General features: G+C 38.4%; 1 protein-coding gene across 8 annotated transcripts in view; it reads right to left on the bottom strand.

Moving 5' to 3' along the window:
- The window catches only part of BNC2 (basonuclin 2), a 485,316-nt gene that overhangs the window by 335,302 nt on the left and 132,666 nt on the right, over positions 1-17,348 (bottom strand). For 6 of the 8 annotated variants that reach the window (XM_053572246.1, XM_053572235.1, XM_053572240.1 and 3 more), the window contains one exon: positions 888-1,088. The exons of the other annotated variants lie outside the window; for them this stretch is intronic. In XM_053572246.1, the coding sequence (XP_053428221.1) occupies positions 888-1,088 (201 nt within the window). The remainder of the gene's footprint in view (positions 1-887; positions 1,089-17,348) is intronic. 8 annotated transcript variants of the gene reach the window in all.

Genomic DNA, 17,348 nt, shown 5'->3' with positions numbered 1-17,348 from the left:
GAAGCCGGCGCGCGGGGCGCGTATCACCGAGCGCATGGTACCAGCCGCCGGCCGTGGTGATTAATTGTCACTTACCGCCGGCCTCGCGCTACCACGTCGGCTTTCCCGGCAGAGCCTGCAAGCCAGGTCGCCTCCAGTGCAGTAGGGACGGAGGAGCGGCTCTGGGGAAGACGCCGAGGCTGCGCCCGAGTGAGTGCGCCGGCGGGCGGGCGAGCGAGCGAGCGAGCGAGCGGGCGGGCGGGCGGGGAGCGGGCGTGCCGGAGCTGGAGTGGAGCGGCCAGGGGAGCACAGGGCGAGCGCGGAGGCGCCTGACCGGCGCGGAGGCGCGGAGGAGCGGACCGAGGCGGCGCAGCCCGCCGCACACGCCGACTCCTCCAGCAAACCTCGTCGCTGTGTGCGAAGCCTGCGCAGCCTCCTCTCTCCCCTCGGGTCTGAATCGAGCTGCTTCCAGCCACAAGACGTCAGTCGGGCTGTTTCGAAGGGCCCCTAGATTTTATGACTATTAGGTTGCAGAACCCACCCCGAGATTACACTTTGACGAAGTGATTCATATGGATAGAAAAATATTTGTGGGGTGGGGACTTTTTTTTTTTTTTTAACAGAAAACAAAGAAATAAGACTTCCCATGACCCAAGTTACACTGTGAAACTTTGCAACAAATGCATCTGCTTTCTTTTACTTCAGTCCTTTCCCCTTTTTCTTTCAAGAAGCCCTTAGGGAAACCATGAAGTAACCCTGCACATTCCAATAACACAGTTGTGACAAAACAGAGCCTAACTATGAAATGATATTTTAGAAAATACCTAGAAAGAAAAATACCAGAAACAAAAGTGTACACAATTTGAGGTTTCTTAAAAAAAAAAAAAGAAAGAAAGAAAGAAACTTACCTGTTGGGACATTCTGAATAAGAGGTTAGTGTCAGCGTTTTGCCATGTCCCCATGAACCCTGGTTCAGCCGTAGTCGTTCTTGTTCCGAACTGCATGGAGTTGTCAGTACAGGAGTCTCTTAAAGTCAAGTCTCTTGCCCTCTTTGGCTCTCTGTCTCTCTGTGTCTCTCTTTCTCTCACATCCACTTCTGCCTCTTCTGACTGAAAAGTGAAGGTGGATTTTTTGAGCCTTTTGGCAGCAGGAGTGTAGTATAGTTAAGAAGCTGGCTGAACTGTGCATTTCATTTGGGAAGGGAGAGATTTGGGGGAAGGAGGGGGTCAGAGCTTCTTTCACACCTTCTGCACAGATATCCCTATCATTTATGCATAGATTGTGACTCCCCAAGCTTGCCTTTGCTCAGTTTAACAGCTGCCTGTCAGGTGTGCAGGAGCACTGGAGACCCAACCATCAGCTTCAAACTCCCAGCCACTGCATGTCATTGGATAGCAGAGCTAGGAGTCAACTGTACTGTTCCACTGTCAGGCACCAAGACACCCTGCACTCACCCCTCTCCGGAAACACAGATAGATACACCCTTGTCCACACTCCAAGCAACACCACAATCGCTATGCAAGGGGTGAGGCGAAGCTAGGGCCCTTCCACCAGACTTCTTCCCAACAATGATTTCTGACAGAACATGCAGTAGCTGGCACCAGTCTTTAACATTTGTAAAACTGAAGTATCTAAGTTTATTATTATTATTATTATACTGGAAGAATGTAAGATATACAACCGTAAGAGAATGTAAAGTTGGTACAGTTGTGATGTAAATGTTATCTCCTAAAAAGTCGTTATGATATGTACTGAGCTATTTATAACCACATATAAACTCATAGAGAAAATAATATACATAGAGATGTGACCTTATTCTCTAAGAATAAATAAGTAAATTTAGCGTTTTTATAACATAGAAGATATACAATAAATATCTGCAAATTAAATATATGCTATTTAATATCTAGTGCCTCGGGCTATTTACTAACCTTAAGATGTTAAGTAAAGAGAAACTGAATGGCAAAGGAGAAGTATACCTTTTCTTAAAGTTCAAAAGTAGAAAAAATAAATCCCTGGTTAAAGTTCCTAGATAGGAACTACAATAGCCTTTCAAATCATAAAAAAAAGAAAAAGATAAAGGAAAAAAAAAAAAGCCTATCCCATTTCAGGCAAAAAGTAATGAATATAAAAACTCCATTTTTCATTTGAGATCTCTATGGAAAATTCTATAACAGTTTCCTGCCTGATGAAATACCACCTTGATGGCATGTCATATTTTTAATTAAACCAGTTTTAAAACAAAAAATCTATTTATTAAATAGTATTTATCTACCTTATTTATGGAAAAGCAGAACTGAACAAAATGTACTGTACATAAACAGTAACTTCCAAATGGAAAGCTAAATTCATGCCATCTCATAAAAGTAGTCAGCAGGAAAAAGCCATCTTTCCTAAACTTAAAATGTAAGGAACATTAATCTTCAACCACCTACAAATATTGAGGACAAATGTACCACTCTCCTTGCTCCTTCTTAACTCAAGAATAACAATAAACCTTACTCTCTGAAACAACAAAAGAAACAGAAAAGAGCTTCAATGGCAGCTCGGTGTTATTAGTGGACAATGAGAAAAGATGAGAAAACGTACACTATGTTGACACAAATGTGCCTTCCCCTCTAGAACCGACATCTCCTGAAAGCTTTTCTGTTAAACTTCCCTCCAGTTCACCACCATTAAGCACAAAAAAGTCTCAAAAGAAGCAAATTCAATATCTGAGAGGAAACAAACAAGAACCCAAAGAATTGTTGCCTTAAAATATATTAAGTCCACCTGTGGTCAATAAAAATATTCTTGAGGGGGGGAGGGCAGGAAAAGCCCCTAAGAGTCAATTGTCAACGGTGACTGTACCTTTACTGCCAGCTATTACCCACTTAAACTCCCTCTAAAATTTGCTAGCCTCTTGATTTCTGAAGTGGCACTCAGTGCCTCAGTCAAGCTGCCTGCTCAGCTTCTGACCTTCCCACTAATGGCTGTTATTTGTGGGAGGCTTAAGGACACTGTCAATAGCAAGCTGCCTCCTCGTTCCACTCAGGCTCTGTTGTATCGCTTTGCCTGTGTATTCTCGCCTCTCACTGTCTCTCTCTCCTCCTTCCTCCTCTTTCACTCCCTCTTCTTTTTTCCGACCCCCACCCTTTTTCTTTCAGTCCTACAGTCGGTCCTCTTTTTGCCCAGGTATACACACACACACACACACACACACAAACAACACAAAAATCAACTGGCATGCAGCAGCAAGCACCTGCAGTAATAGACTCTTTTATTAAAACTGTTATTCTGCAAGACTTGAAATTCCCCGTGGACCGGGCCATGTCAAAGCCGATATAATTAACTAGAGGCTCAGCAACGGATCAATTACCAGACAAGCAAGTGATAGTGAAATCAATGAAAGATCATCAGCCACATTATCAGTGTTGCAACTCATTAGGGCAAAACTGAGAAATGTGCTCAAAGCGAGCCCAAGCAAGGTGGCATTACAAAACAAAGGGCTAATTTGGAGACCCTGCTGTGAACAATCTGTAACAGAATTAGCCTTTTTTCCCCCTAAACTGCACAGCTCTGTAACTAAATGTGACAGACCGAGAGAAGCAGTTTATTAAGACACCAACCCCAAGTTTATTTAGTTCATAAACTCTCTCCTAGAAAATCAATACAGTCTGTACAGGGTTATTAGGCTGACTAGCTAATACATCCAAATCTGCTCTGCCCAGCCAGCAGTATTCTGACAAAATGCTACCCAGTATAGGCAAACTGAGTTCTTTCAGCTATCAACGTCTGAGACTGCTCTAGCTGACACAGGTCTGCAATGTAACTATTACCTACATATTATTCACCACAGCACAAGCTTTAAAAGCACAAGGTTATCTTTCTTTTTTTTTTTTAAAGTTTTTTTTTTTTTAATTAAGTTTATTTATTTTTGTATTTTTGTTGTTGTTGTTGTTGCAGTTTGGCCAGGGCTGGGTTTGAACTTACCACCCTCAGTATATGGGGCCGGCACCCCACTCTCTGAGCCACAGGCACCACCCACAAGGTTATCTTTCTAAGGTTAAAAAAATTTTTTCACAACAAATATATAATATGCACCTGCTAAATGGATTTGACTGAACAAAATCTTAACTAGTCTGTAAGACTAGTTTACTGAGACAAGTTATATTAAGAGTCAACAGTTAATCCAAAGACTTAATCATAAGTAAATAAAACAAAAACCTCAAACACACACATCCTATGCTGTTCAGATTTTAAGTTTCTAACACTTACTTTTGATTAAACATTTGAAAAGACAAATTTGACTCCTCTAGAAATCCCTTAAATACATGATCTGAACTTGCAACTCATGTCCACACGTGTATAGAGCCCCTGATCTTAGGGTAATTTTCTATCTCATGGGACACCTGTATCGTTTTAAAGATATGGGTACAAAAAAAATACACCCACAAGCCACAAAGATATCATCTGAGTTATTTAATCTACATAGTCTGCAGATTATGAAATAACTCCGTAATCATTTGCATGAAAGTTATTTAAACCTAGGGAAATGGAGATAGGCATTACTTCCACAATCTTATTTTGCTGCTGATTCTACGTATTTTAGGTTAAAGAATCACAAGTTCTTAAAGGTCATGTGTTGGCTTTCTCACCTTTCCTGCTAGTGATAGATGGACCATAGAAGTCCATCAAACTAGGTCTGATGGCACCCAGGTTACTGAAGACATCCTGGAAATTTATATACCTCGCCTTGACCACACACACAGCAAAAATATTATACAAAGTAAAAAACTCAGATGCCTTTTATGAGGGTAAAATAGTTTACATATCTGAAGGGAAAAAAATACAAAAGGTTTTAAAAGTAATTTGTGATGTCGATGATGTTTTAGCATTTAAAATGATCTAAGAAAACGATTGTACTGTTAACATGGCTTTAGTATGCTGGCTGTAAGATACTAAACCTTAAACTTAAAAAAAAATCTTCATTTTCACAGGACTATAATAAAATCTAAAGCAGAGATTGCTGTAATTAAACATTTTAATTGTAACTTTTGAGGTGACCCTTTCTTAAATCTTTCATAGCTCATTTTTTGAGAAATCTATAAATATATCAGATATAGATATGCTAAACCTATAGATGCCAATTTTTAGGATAGTAATTAAAAGTCGTAATTACAGGAAAATATTACTTCTTAAAACCTTTTTGCATATAACTGCACACTGTGCATGTACCCTCAATGAGATCCAATTAGTTACAAAGAATTTGCATTTCAGTTAGTGTGGGATAACAAGACTATGGGGAGGCACAATGCAATTCCACCAGCAGAGGAAGAAAGTGTTCTTTCTTGTTAGCTCTGAAAGCAATTCCCACAACCAACTGTTTAAAATGTTACTGATCTTTTCAATATTTGGGTACTGAGGTAGCTTTAGATTTTTCCCTCCATTTTCCAAAAACATCACATGTTGGTATAATAATCAGCCACAGTAAATACCAGAAAAAGCAAGTGAGCAAAAGATTTTGTTCCTTATGGATGGTTGTGGAGTAGTTTGGTTTTTTTTGGAGGGGGGGGTATTGTATACTTTTTCTTCTTAATACTTCATAATTTCATTAAAAGCATATTGTTTTCTTAAAATATGTGCTGCAACTGAGGGCAGAAAAACCTCATTGAGACAGTGCTATGTAAATACATAAGGTTTTTGTGATAAAGGCATACATTTACTGTACTGAGAAAGTACTCACAGATTTTGATTTTTTTCTAGCTGTTGCCAACAACGTAAATCATGAGTAAATATAAAATAAATGTACAGTCTACACATACAATTTAACAAGCACAATTTAACAATAAGAGACAAGTGCTACAGTAGACATGTCTAGGAGTTCTGCTGGTTCATAGAATAATACCTATAATTCCCTGGGTTCAGTTCAGCAACCGTTAACAAATTCTATAATCTGTAATGACAGTAAACTGGCCTTTGCTCTTCTTTTATTCACTATTCATTTTCAAGGCTTGGTTAAGTACAGAGCTGGGTTAAAGATCAGTGGTTTTGCATGTGACACATGCTGGTATTCATCTAATGGCTTATCAAGACAAAACTGTCCCTGTTCTTGCCAAAATAATAAAAATTACACTCCGCATCGCATGACAATCAGCACTTCCTTGTGGCAAAACAACTCTAGCTCTTGTAATCCACTTATTTTATAGAAAAAAAGGTTAATAACTGGCTATCCAATCTTTTATGTGGGATCAGGTTGCCATGTTCAAAGGAGATTTTCTAAATGTTTCCCCCTCTCTTAACTGTAGAACAAGATATAAATTATTTCTTTTTTTTTTTTTAATTTATTTATTTATTGATTTATTTTTGTGGTTTTTGGCCAGGGCTGGGTTTGAACCTGCCACCTCCGGCATATGGGACCAGCGCCCTACCCCTTTGAGCCACAGGCACCGCCCGATATAAATTATTTCTAACAAAATTAGATTTCAACCATATAAAAATCCTGAAACTACAAATTTATAGTGTTAAGGTATATAACCGAATATATGCAAATCATGCAAGAAGCAGCAGGCTGGACTCAGTCACAAAGGTGGGGGAACCAATTGAGGAAATGTCATTTTTCTGAGAACAAAGTATGGGACTTGCTTTGCAACATCTGTTGGGCTGTATGAAATGTTAACAGATGTCTTAAGTGAAAAAAGGAGAAAGAATTAATAAAGGAAACCTCTTCTGAACAGATAATCCACCCAAATTTCCATATTCCTGAGGAAAAAAACTTGACAACAACCTTTTTCCCTTCTGAAACTTGCTATCCCCACTTTATTGCATAAAGTTTTATTTTCCATGTGAAGTTAAGGGGGAATTTTTTTTTGACTTAACATAAAGAAATGAAGAGAAAAAGTAAAACTAACAATAATTTTCAATTCAATTTTTTACCTTTGTGAAAAATTACATTATAATCTAAACTGCCTCTTTTCCCTTGGCTCACATATGTAATTTGATGAAAAGACAGTAAAAAGTTCACCAAAACACACACACAAACACACACGTACAAAAGAATGAAATATTACCCTACTATGCTTCCATTACATTTGGGGGGGGGACACAAAGGAGAGGAGATTAAAGATAAAGTTCTGATATGAATTCATCTCTACTCATAAAGATACTCACAAGGTACTCATCTTCATAATTAAGATTCTCTTATCATTTACACCTAAACTCGCACTCTCCAACCACTTCCTAATTTCCTTCTGTTACTACCCTTTTAAGGGATGAAACATCTCTTTCAACAGCCAAGTGTTCCACAGCAGTAAAGTCTGATGATCATGAAAACTTCTGGAATATACTAGCTGGATCCCTATTTAAGTTTTAACAAACCTAGATATTTTTACTTTTTTTTTTTGAGACAGAGTCTCACTCTGTCACCGGTAGAGTGCCGTGGCATCACAGCTCACTGCAACCTCAAACTCTTGGGCTTAAGCAATTCTTTTGCCTCAGCCTCCCAAGTAGCTGGGACTACAAGCACCGGCCACAACACCTGGATATTTTTTTGTTACAGTTGTCATTGTTATTTAGCTGGCCCCGGCCATGTTCAAAACCACCAGCCCCAGTGTATGTGGCCAGCGCCCTAACCACTGAGCTACAGGTGCCCAGTCATATATTTACTTTCTTAGTTAACAATTCTTTCTTGTGTCAATTTATTAGATGATCTTGCTTCTAGCCAAATCTGAAAGTAGCAGCCTTTGATTCAGATTAAAAAGCTGATAACATGGGACGGCGCCTGTGGCTCAAAGGTGTAGGGCACAGGGCGCACAAACCGGAGATGGTGGGTTTAAACCCAGCCCTGGCCCAAAACTGCAAAAAAAAAAAAAAAAAAAAAAAAAAGCTGATACATGCATAGTGACTACTAAATCTAACTTAGTGCCTACTGCACCTCTACTCTTCTACAGGTCTTCCTTTCTGGAGACATCTATTGCTTACACTCTTTAAAACCTAGGACCAGATTGGGCTAATCAGCTCATGGAGTAACTAATTCACAAGGCACTTACCAATCTTTGCAGATTCAAATGGGGGAAGAAAAAAATTGTGTTGTCATCTCTGTGTTGGACTTGTACATGTTACTTTGTATTTAAAACCACACCTTCCCTAGATGGTTCTGGCAGTCTCTTCTAGGCATATCAACATATAGAAACCTTAGCCAGCAGAGCCTGAAGAGGACTAGATTTTGTCCAAGTTGTAAATAAGACATAAAGGCATGGCTTCATTTTTAGTTTGTTTTTTGCCAAAGTATTGTAGGTACTAAATGCTGGATGACATGTGTGTCTATACCAACTAAAACAATCAATGTGCTGTAGCATCTGCTGACAGCATAATCAGGGGCTCAGTTTCATAGAAATATGTCAAGGAATTAGCCAAATGCCATAGTCCCCTGATACATTATAAAAAACTTAAAAAGTAAAAATATTTTCGTTGGATATGGTAGATGAAAACGATACAGAAACAATGAATATACAAAACTATAAAGAAACAATGAATCCTTAGAATCAAGATATCTGCAGATATAAACTCATATGAGACTGAAACACATTCTTTTTAGTAAAGTATCTCAAGAATGGAAAAAAAAAACTATTTGGTGTACTCAATACTATTTTGAAACCAATTATCATCACCTACACATCCATTTGAATGATAAAACACAACTATACTCCAATAAAAAGGAGTAGACAGGAGAGTGAGGGGAGGGGGGAGCTCAGAAGGCAGGAGGGTATTTGGCAGGAACTCACTATTGTGCATAATGCAACCGTACATTTCCAAACTACTAAGAGTGTAGTATAAATGTCTTACCACAACGAATAAGTGAAATGATGGTTATGTTAATCAGTCTGATTTAAGCATTCCACATTGTATATCAAATCAGCACATTGTACCCCATAAATGTACATAGTTATGCCTTATGCCTTAATAAAAAATAAAAAAAAATTTACAGAAGCATCTGAGGTCAGTGTGAATCTTGTGCCTACAAAAGGTCAAACACTCTTAACTACCTTGTTTTGATTGAAAAACAGAAAAATAACTTTACTAACTGCAAACAGTGACATTGGCTTCTTTCTACCATAACCTATAGTCAGTGTTTTATGAGAAAATTTTCTAAAAGAAAAGAACCAAGGATGTCTTTCTTTAAAAAACAGCTGGGGTTAGAGGGTATACGATGGTAAATTACTTTCATATGACCATGAAAAGTTGCAAGGATTGTAAAAATTTATTAATTTCTTTACTTGCTTCTAAAGTTTGTAGATTGAGAAGCTTAAAGCTCCAATAAAGATATCATAATAATAATTTAAGTTACTGTCAGAAAAGAAGATTTAGAGCCATAGACACCCAAGAAAATCATGTTGTAAGGCAGGGCTCTATACCTTACAAAATTATCTGAAAGTTCTACACTGCCTTTAGAGCAACAGAAAAAAAATACTAAAGATGATATTCCCTTATATGCAATTGAGAAACCTGAAACAAAAATTTAAAAAGCGAAATACAAGTATACTTAAAGTTTCAAAAATCTTCATAAAACAAGAGACTATTTTATGTATACATACATATTTAAATGAGAAAATGCTGAGATAAAGCAAATATAGATGAGCTTAGAGATTGTTTTCAAAATTAATAAATTCAAAAGATGCCAAAACCCTATTAACAGGGAAGACTTGACAGGTGGCTTAGGAGATCTACATAATTATTATTTTTGGTGGAAAATAGTGACTAGGAAGAAGGCATAGGGAAGTTTTTGAGATATAGTTAATACCATGTATCTCTATCTAGATAATAGCCCTAAGTGTGTTCACTTTGTAAAAATTCATCAGGCTGTACAGTTCTGATCTGTATGTACATTTTTCTGTATGTATGTTAAACTTCAGTTCTAAAAGTTTACTACTACTGCTATTAATGGTACTACTACAAATGGTAATAAACTAGCTCTAGAACTACGTGAAAGAAAGAAAAGATAAAGAAAAATAAGTGTGTAGAGACTGAGAGAAGAGAAGAGATAAAAGAAAATGACCACATTCAAAATCATTCAAATACAGCGCAGTGGCTCAGGCACTTTGGTAGGCAGAGGCCGGAGAACTGTGTGAGACCACAAGTTTGAGACTCGCCCTGGGTAACATAGCAAGATGATCTCTACAAAAAATTACCTAAGTGTGGGGGGCATGCTTCTAGTAGTCCTAGCTACTCAGAAGGCTGAGGTGAGAGGATCACTTGAACCCAGGAGTTTGAGGATGCACTGAGCTATGACTATACCACTGCACTCCAGTCTGGGAGATAAGGGAGGAACCTGTCTCTTTAAACAAACAAACAAGCCACTAAATCTACCCTTGTAGCAATTTCTTTAGAAGCAAGAAGTGTTAAGAAGCAAGTAAATATCTGAGTTGTATAGAATGAGGATGAGAGACAAAGAGTGTGAGAAAGAATCAGGTAAGAGATTTTCAGTGGGTAGTAAGAATATGTGACTGTATCCGAGTGACTTAAATGGAAATCAACATACCTCAACTTGACATGTATCAACCCCTCAACTTGGAACCTTGAAATGTGCTTGCCAGTCCTTCTCACTAAGCCTGTGCTCTGATTTATAGCTAAAACTATATGGGGGTCAGGAAGGAGCAAAATGTACCTGCTGGGAGATTGGGAGAGGAAATTATATATACCCTGCAGACAGTATTACTTAGTAGCAATGAGTATATCACAACAGTTTTTAAGAAACTATAAATATAACATACTCCTCTGACCACCAATTTTTTTTTTAAGAGCTAATAGTTTCACAGGCTCATGGCAACCAACAATTAAATAAACTCTCTTGAGAAGTAACAAAGTGAGAAGTGAATAGTATGCTAATTAATAATGCATACATGTTTGGCCTGACTTGCTCAAATTTGCTATCCCTTATATAGAAAGTCATCTTAAATTAAGCATTTTTAACCACCATTATGGAATATTGCTCAAAGCTCTCACCTTGCAAAGTAAAAGAAGCTACAGGGAACACAAAAGACAAGACACACTCCTTGCTCACAAGAAGTTTACAATCTAGTACAGAAGATAAGCCATGAACAAAAACAACCTTAATAAAAACAGAATGTGGTAAAAGAAACAGCAGCAACAGAACTCTATACAATTTAGAAAAAGAGACCCCTTCCAGCCAGTATGCTAAAAGAAAGCTTCTAAACAGAGGCAGCCTTTACTCTGCCACTGAAAACCTGTAGTATTCCTAGAGAAGTAGTCCAGTTTGTCCAGAACATAAGACATGTGTAGAGCAACAATGAATGAAAAGGATGGGATATTCAATGTTACTATTACAATAGTAAGGGACCTATACTCTACTATAAAGAGCTGCCTATTTATCCTGTTATTCACCAATAGTCAAAACTACCAAAAATTTATCAAGAGCAGGAAAGTATGATCACTAGTGTACTCTAAGAAGATTTATATGCCAGTAGCACTGCAGATGGACTGAAGTGTGAAGAGACAAAAAGAATCCAAAGGAAGCTATTATAATAATCTGGAAAAAATGACCACAGGCAATCAGAATGAGGGGGAAAAATAAGCTATAAAAGATACTGTAAAGATAAAATCAAGGGAACAAGAATAATTAAGATGTGGATAACAAACGAGAAGGGTCAACCATGCCATTAAAGCTCTGATATTCTGAGCTGGAAAACAGCAGCATTATCAACAGAAATGGGGAAAAACTAGTTTGTAGGAATATACAGCAAGCTCAGTATGGCAGCATAATGGAGCATGCAGATGACCAGACAGCAAGATTTGCTTAGAAACAGACTGGTAGTGTAGTTATCAGATCTGAGAGCCATCTACACAGATAGAAGAGGTAAAACAAGGTGCCCAAAGTAAGCATCTCAGCAGATACTATGGCCATTGAGGACAGGAAAAACTGTATTAACAGAAGCGTTATGATTGGACAGAAAACAGAAACATTATGATTGGACAGAAAACAGAAACATTATGATTGGACAGGAAAAACAGTATTAACAGAAGCATTATGCTTGTCCAATGATCTGAATTGACAAGGGGAGAAAGAATTTATAGTAGGTAAGATGATTGATAGTTTTAAATGTTTGACAGAGTCTCACTATGCCACCCTCAGTAAAGTGTTGTAGCGTCACAGCTCACAGCAACCTCAAACTCTTGGGCTTAAACAATTCTCTTGCCTCAGCCTCCCAAGTAGCTGGGACTATGGTGCCCGCCACAACACCCAGTTATTATTTTTAGAGAAGAGGTCTCACTCTGGCTCAGGCTGGTCTCAAACCCATGAGCTCAGGCAATCCGCCTGCCTTGTAAAAATATATATTTTTAACTTTAACTGGGCGTGATAGTATGCACCTGTTGTCCTAACTACTCAGGAGGCTGAGGCAAAAAATGGCCTAGGAGTTGGAGACTATAATGAGCTATAATTGTATCACTATACTTCAGGGACAGAGCAAGACCCATCTCTAAAAAAATAAGAAAATAAAAAATAATAAATTTAAGTAGTAATCCAGGGCTTCATGTGTATTCGTACCTTATTAGTTCTTAAGCTTGGGTAAATGGGTGTTCAATCTACCACTGTTTGTATGTATTTGTGGTTAAAATATTTTATATTTATACCTTGTTTCATAAGAGAGATGTCTTGGTAGAATGGTGGAATAGAATCCATATTCCAGGGGCGGTGCCTGTGGCTCAAGGAGTAGGGCGCCAGTCCCATATGCCGGAGGTGGCAGGTTCAAACCCAGCCCCAGCCAAAAACCACAAAAAAAAAAAAAAAAAAAAAAGAATCCATATTCCAAAGGAATTAACAACAAGTAGACAGATTGAAAAGACAAAGCGACAGAAAGATAAAACATTCCTTGGAGAAATTTCACAAAGAAAAAGGTAGACTGAAAAGTTAGCAGGACCTACGAGAAGTTGTGTTCATGAGTTGACTATTTTTTACTACAGGAAAAAAAGAGACTATCACAGGCAAAGGGGATGAAGCCACGAGAGAAAAGGATATTGAAGATCTAAGCCAAAGGGGAAATGATATAAAAGGGTCCTAGGAGAAAATGTGATCAAGAGCACAAATGAAAAGGGTGCCCCCAAGGTAAGAGATATAGAAAAATTCTGCACTTAAGAAAGATATATATTAAGAGCACTGATGTTAGAAAGCCAATTTACTACCAATCTCCCCCACTAAACTGTGCACTTGTTAAAAAGGACAGAGTTTATCTCTGGTTATCCACAGCCTAACGTAGTGCTCAATAAAATGATAGCTGCACAAAAGAAATGATCATCTTAGAAAAGTTAAAGATGAGGCTACCAGCTAAGGGCAACATTGATAGAAGAAATCAGAGACCACTAGAGAATAGAAAAGGTTTGGTCCAATTGGAGGGTAAAATAAAACGCGGAATGAGAAATGAATAAAAAAAAATAGCAAATAGCAGAGAGAACACAGCCTTGGTTCCTGAAAAGACATGAGAAATAACAGCAAGCTGACTGGGTTCAAAAAGTATAGTTCAGAGTTCCCAGTCTCGAAAGTGAAATACTTAGAACCAGCAAGAGAGTTCTTTTTTTTTTTTTTTGCAGTTTTTGGCCAGGGCTGGGTTTGAACCCGCCACCTCCAGTATGTGGGGCTGGTGCCCTACTCCTTTGAGCCACAGGCGCCACCCCAGCAAGAGAGTTCTTAGTAACGGGAGAAAAATGCCTTGCTCCAAAACATACATCCTAATAGGCAATATTATGCTGTAAATCACTGCCATTATATGGCATGCCCATAGTATATAGTTCTTACAAAGAAAATAAAACACTGAGAATTTATTTTGGATGAAATTATTTCATCTTTCTTTAGGTGTGCCTTATTCTAAGTGTTTACTATGTAGAGTTTTTAAAATGTCTCTGAATTTATTCCCAGCTAAGGAAATTCCCCAGAGGCAAACAAAAATCAAAATACTTTTTTTTTTTTTTTTTGAGATAAGAGTCTCACTCTTTTGCCCTCAGAGTGCCATGGAGTCACAGCTCACAGCAACCTCAGATGCTGGGGTTTAAGTGATTCTCTTGCCTCAGCCTCCCAAGTAGCTGGCACTACAGGTGCCCGCCACAATGCCTGGCTATTATTTGTTGCAGTTGTCATGGTTTAGCTGGCCAGGGCCAGTTTCAAACCTGCCAGCCTTGGTGTATGTGGCTGGCACCATAACCACTGTGCTATGGGCACCAAGCAAATCCAAATACTTTATGCTACATCACACATGCGATTTGAATGAAAAGAGTAGTAAATGTGGAAGAATGTCACTTCATTAACAAGCATGAGACAAAGCTGAAGAGAGCCACGTGCCACTCCTAGGTGCCTGATCCCTAGCTCCAGAAATGAATTGTGGTCCAAAATCATACCAACTCTCTGCCCAGTTAGTGAGGGCTTCATTAGCAGAACTCAGCACTTTTAGTCCAGAATCTTTTTACAAAAAAGAGAAACGATGGCTTCCATCATCTAGCCAACATCAGCAACCAATGAAGAGTCACCTCAAGAACACAAAGATATTCCTCCACTGTGTTGGCAGTGCCTACAAGCCCACCTTCCAAACGGAGTCCTTTATGTGAGGACCACAGTCTAAGTGACCTGTCATAGAGCTTTATAAAGCAGCATTAATACTGTGGGCCAAAATGAGATTGATCTTTGAGCTTCGTGGTCTCCTGTTGTCAACAGTGCATTATAAAACCAATACTAAATACTTTATAAACAGGTCTCCCTACAGTGTATTAGAAAAACAGTGCATATTTCATGCTCCATAGTTAGGTAGCCGCATATCCATCAGACTAATAAATTATTTATTAGGTGCTCAGAAGTGCAATAAGAGTCAATAAAGTAACTTCTGGATACTTATAAGCTACTATTTCACTGGAAATTGTACCTGAATGAGAAAACTCTCACTTAGCTACATGGAGAATGGAAATATACCAGTTCTCTTAAGTGTACTGTTTGGTATAAGGAAGCACAGGCCTCATGAATGAGAAGAGACCAAAATCCTTATAATACCCTGAAAAGAATCTTGGTTATTAAACTTGCAAAGAAAAGCACCACTTAACTAAACCCATGTTCATTTTCTTTCTCTTATATATAGATTCCTCTGGTCCTATCATCCCTGGGGACAGCTCAGGGGGAAAAAATGGGTGGAAACATTTCTAAAATATTCTGAGTCAGGCCAGTTGACAACCATCACTAACAATTTGCCCTTGACATTGTCAAAGAACCAACAATGACTTGAGTGTACAAGCTTTCTACTACATGCATAGCATAGAATTTGGAATTTATGAATCTAAGGTTTAAGGTAGGCATCTTTTTCTACTTTTAGTTAAAGCTCCCAAGCCTGTACACACCCTATGAAATAGTCCCTGATCTTTTGTCCAACATCATCAAGCATCTCTTTCCCCTCTGAAAGAAGAACTTCTGTAGAATGTACTCCAGCCCTGCAAGAAGGAATTTCTTCAGCTAGGAGTTATTTCTCAAACTATCAGAGGCGTGGACCTTTGTGTAGTATTGTGGGTACCATGGTTTCACATGTTGGCCACATTAATACGGGAGAGCAAGCATCTGTAACCCACAGCTGTGTGTGCTCCAGCCCCAAAGCACCCGCAAGGCTGATGCCAATGCAAACCACTCTTCCCATCCCACATCTGAACCACACTGGTTTTCTTCAGGAGCCAGGGGCTGAGATACGGTTCTGAAAATGAAAGTTTTGGGTTCTCTCCATTCACATGATGGGTATAGAGTATTAAAAAGAATACTGCCAGATGGACTGGCTTTTTTTGGTCCTCCATTCCATTCCAAGTGAATAAACAATAAAGAGGTTTACAGTGTCAAAGGGTGTTCCAAAATTCCCTAGGGAAAAACCTAAATTGATGAACAGATTTTCTTCACATTGTTTTCATTTTTCTTCTTGATGTCTTATAGTTTTACTCCTATAAGCTAGAGTTTTGAAGGTTGAAAAAAACATTTTGTGTGGGTAGGAAAAAGTGGAAATAAAGGAAAAATATGAAAGAGACTTGATTTCAACATCACTTTCTCAAAGACCTCCCAAATCCTAGAAATAGTGAAGACTAGTTTCTTGTATTACTTTTGCTACTACAACCACTACTGCTAAGATGATTATTCATATTAATGAGTTTGGTATGTAGACAAACTATAAAAGATGCAGTCTCTGACCTCAAGTACTTATCTCTGTCTTTTGGGATTTACTCCTCCTGCTAGATTTACTTTTATTCTTCATACCCTTGCCCGAAGGAAGTGATCATCACTCAGGACTTGGAGCCTTTCCATGGGTGGGGTTTAAATATGGCAACAAGAAGAAAGAGAACTTTCACCCTTGGACACAGACAGTGTTGGCCCCAAAGCTCATGATGTCTAGTTTGAGGCAAAGAGAAATATAAACTTCCTGTGAAATTTTTGCACTGAGCTGTATCAGAAAAATCTTACAAAGTGTGAAAGCACATAGTATTCCAGCACGTTATCATATCAAGCCCACATATACACAAACTATATCACTGAATACTAACAAAGTAACATTAGGTATCAGTCTCTACCCTGAATACTCTATATTCAGTTATTTATGTTCTGTGTGATTATACAATAGGCAGAAGTCCAAGGAGTCAGTTCTGCCCTGTGGTTAAGTGCCAAAGTTCTATAGTGAAATTACTTGGGTTTAGATACCTGCAGAACATTTTACTAACCCTATGACCTTGGCAAGTTACTTAGCCAGGATTTTTTACTGTTACAGAAATAACAGTACTAGTTCACAGAATCGTGGTGAAGATTAAACATCTTGATCAGTGGAGAAGGTTTAGGAAAGTGCCTACCACATAAGCACTCAAGAAATAATAACTGCTGCATATGTATGTGTATAAAAGGAGATTTCAAAGAAGAAGCCCACAGGCCAAGCTTGGCTTCAAATATGTTATGCTTGGCTCCCTAAGTAAGGGTGTATGAGTGTGCATGTGTGTTTAATTAATGGCTAACATGTAAAACTCCAGAAATTTTAAATTAAAATATGGATTTCCAGCTGCTGAGGGAGTGGGGATAGGAACAGGCAAAAATGAGGTGTCAAGGAACTAAAGATAGGGCAACCACAATCTATGTCCCTTCATGAGAACAATCAGCTGTGGAGGAGGAGAAGCTACTCTCTTTAGCTTGCACACTCAGATGTACACGGCCTCCACTATTCACCACTGCTTTATACCCCACCTATTTCCCTCAGTCCCTTTACTTGTCACTATGGCCATCTCCATTTGTGATCCATGGTCTTTAAGTCACTCTGCATTAACAGAATTCATTCACACATATTTAAATAAAATACCAAGTCATATTTAAATAAAATATCAAGTAC

The sequence above is a fragment of the Nycticebus coucang genome, chromosome 2, assembly GCF_027406575.1.
Source record: "Nycticebus coucang isolate mNycCou1 chromosome 2, mNycCou1.pri, whole genome shotgun sequence".
Lineage (NCBI taxonomy): Eukaryota > Metazoa > Chordata > Mammalia > Primates > Lorisidae > Nycticebus > Nycticebus coucang.
Note: the sequence above shows the minus strand (reverse complement) of the source record. Positions and strands in the feature narration are given on the sequence as shown.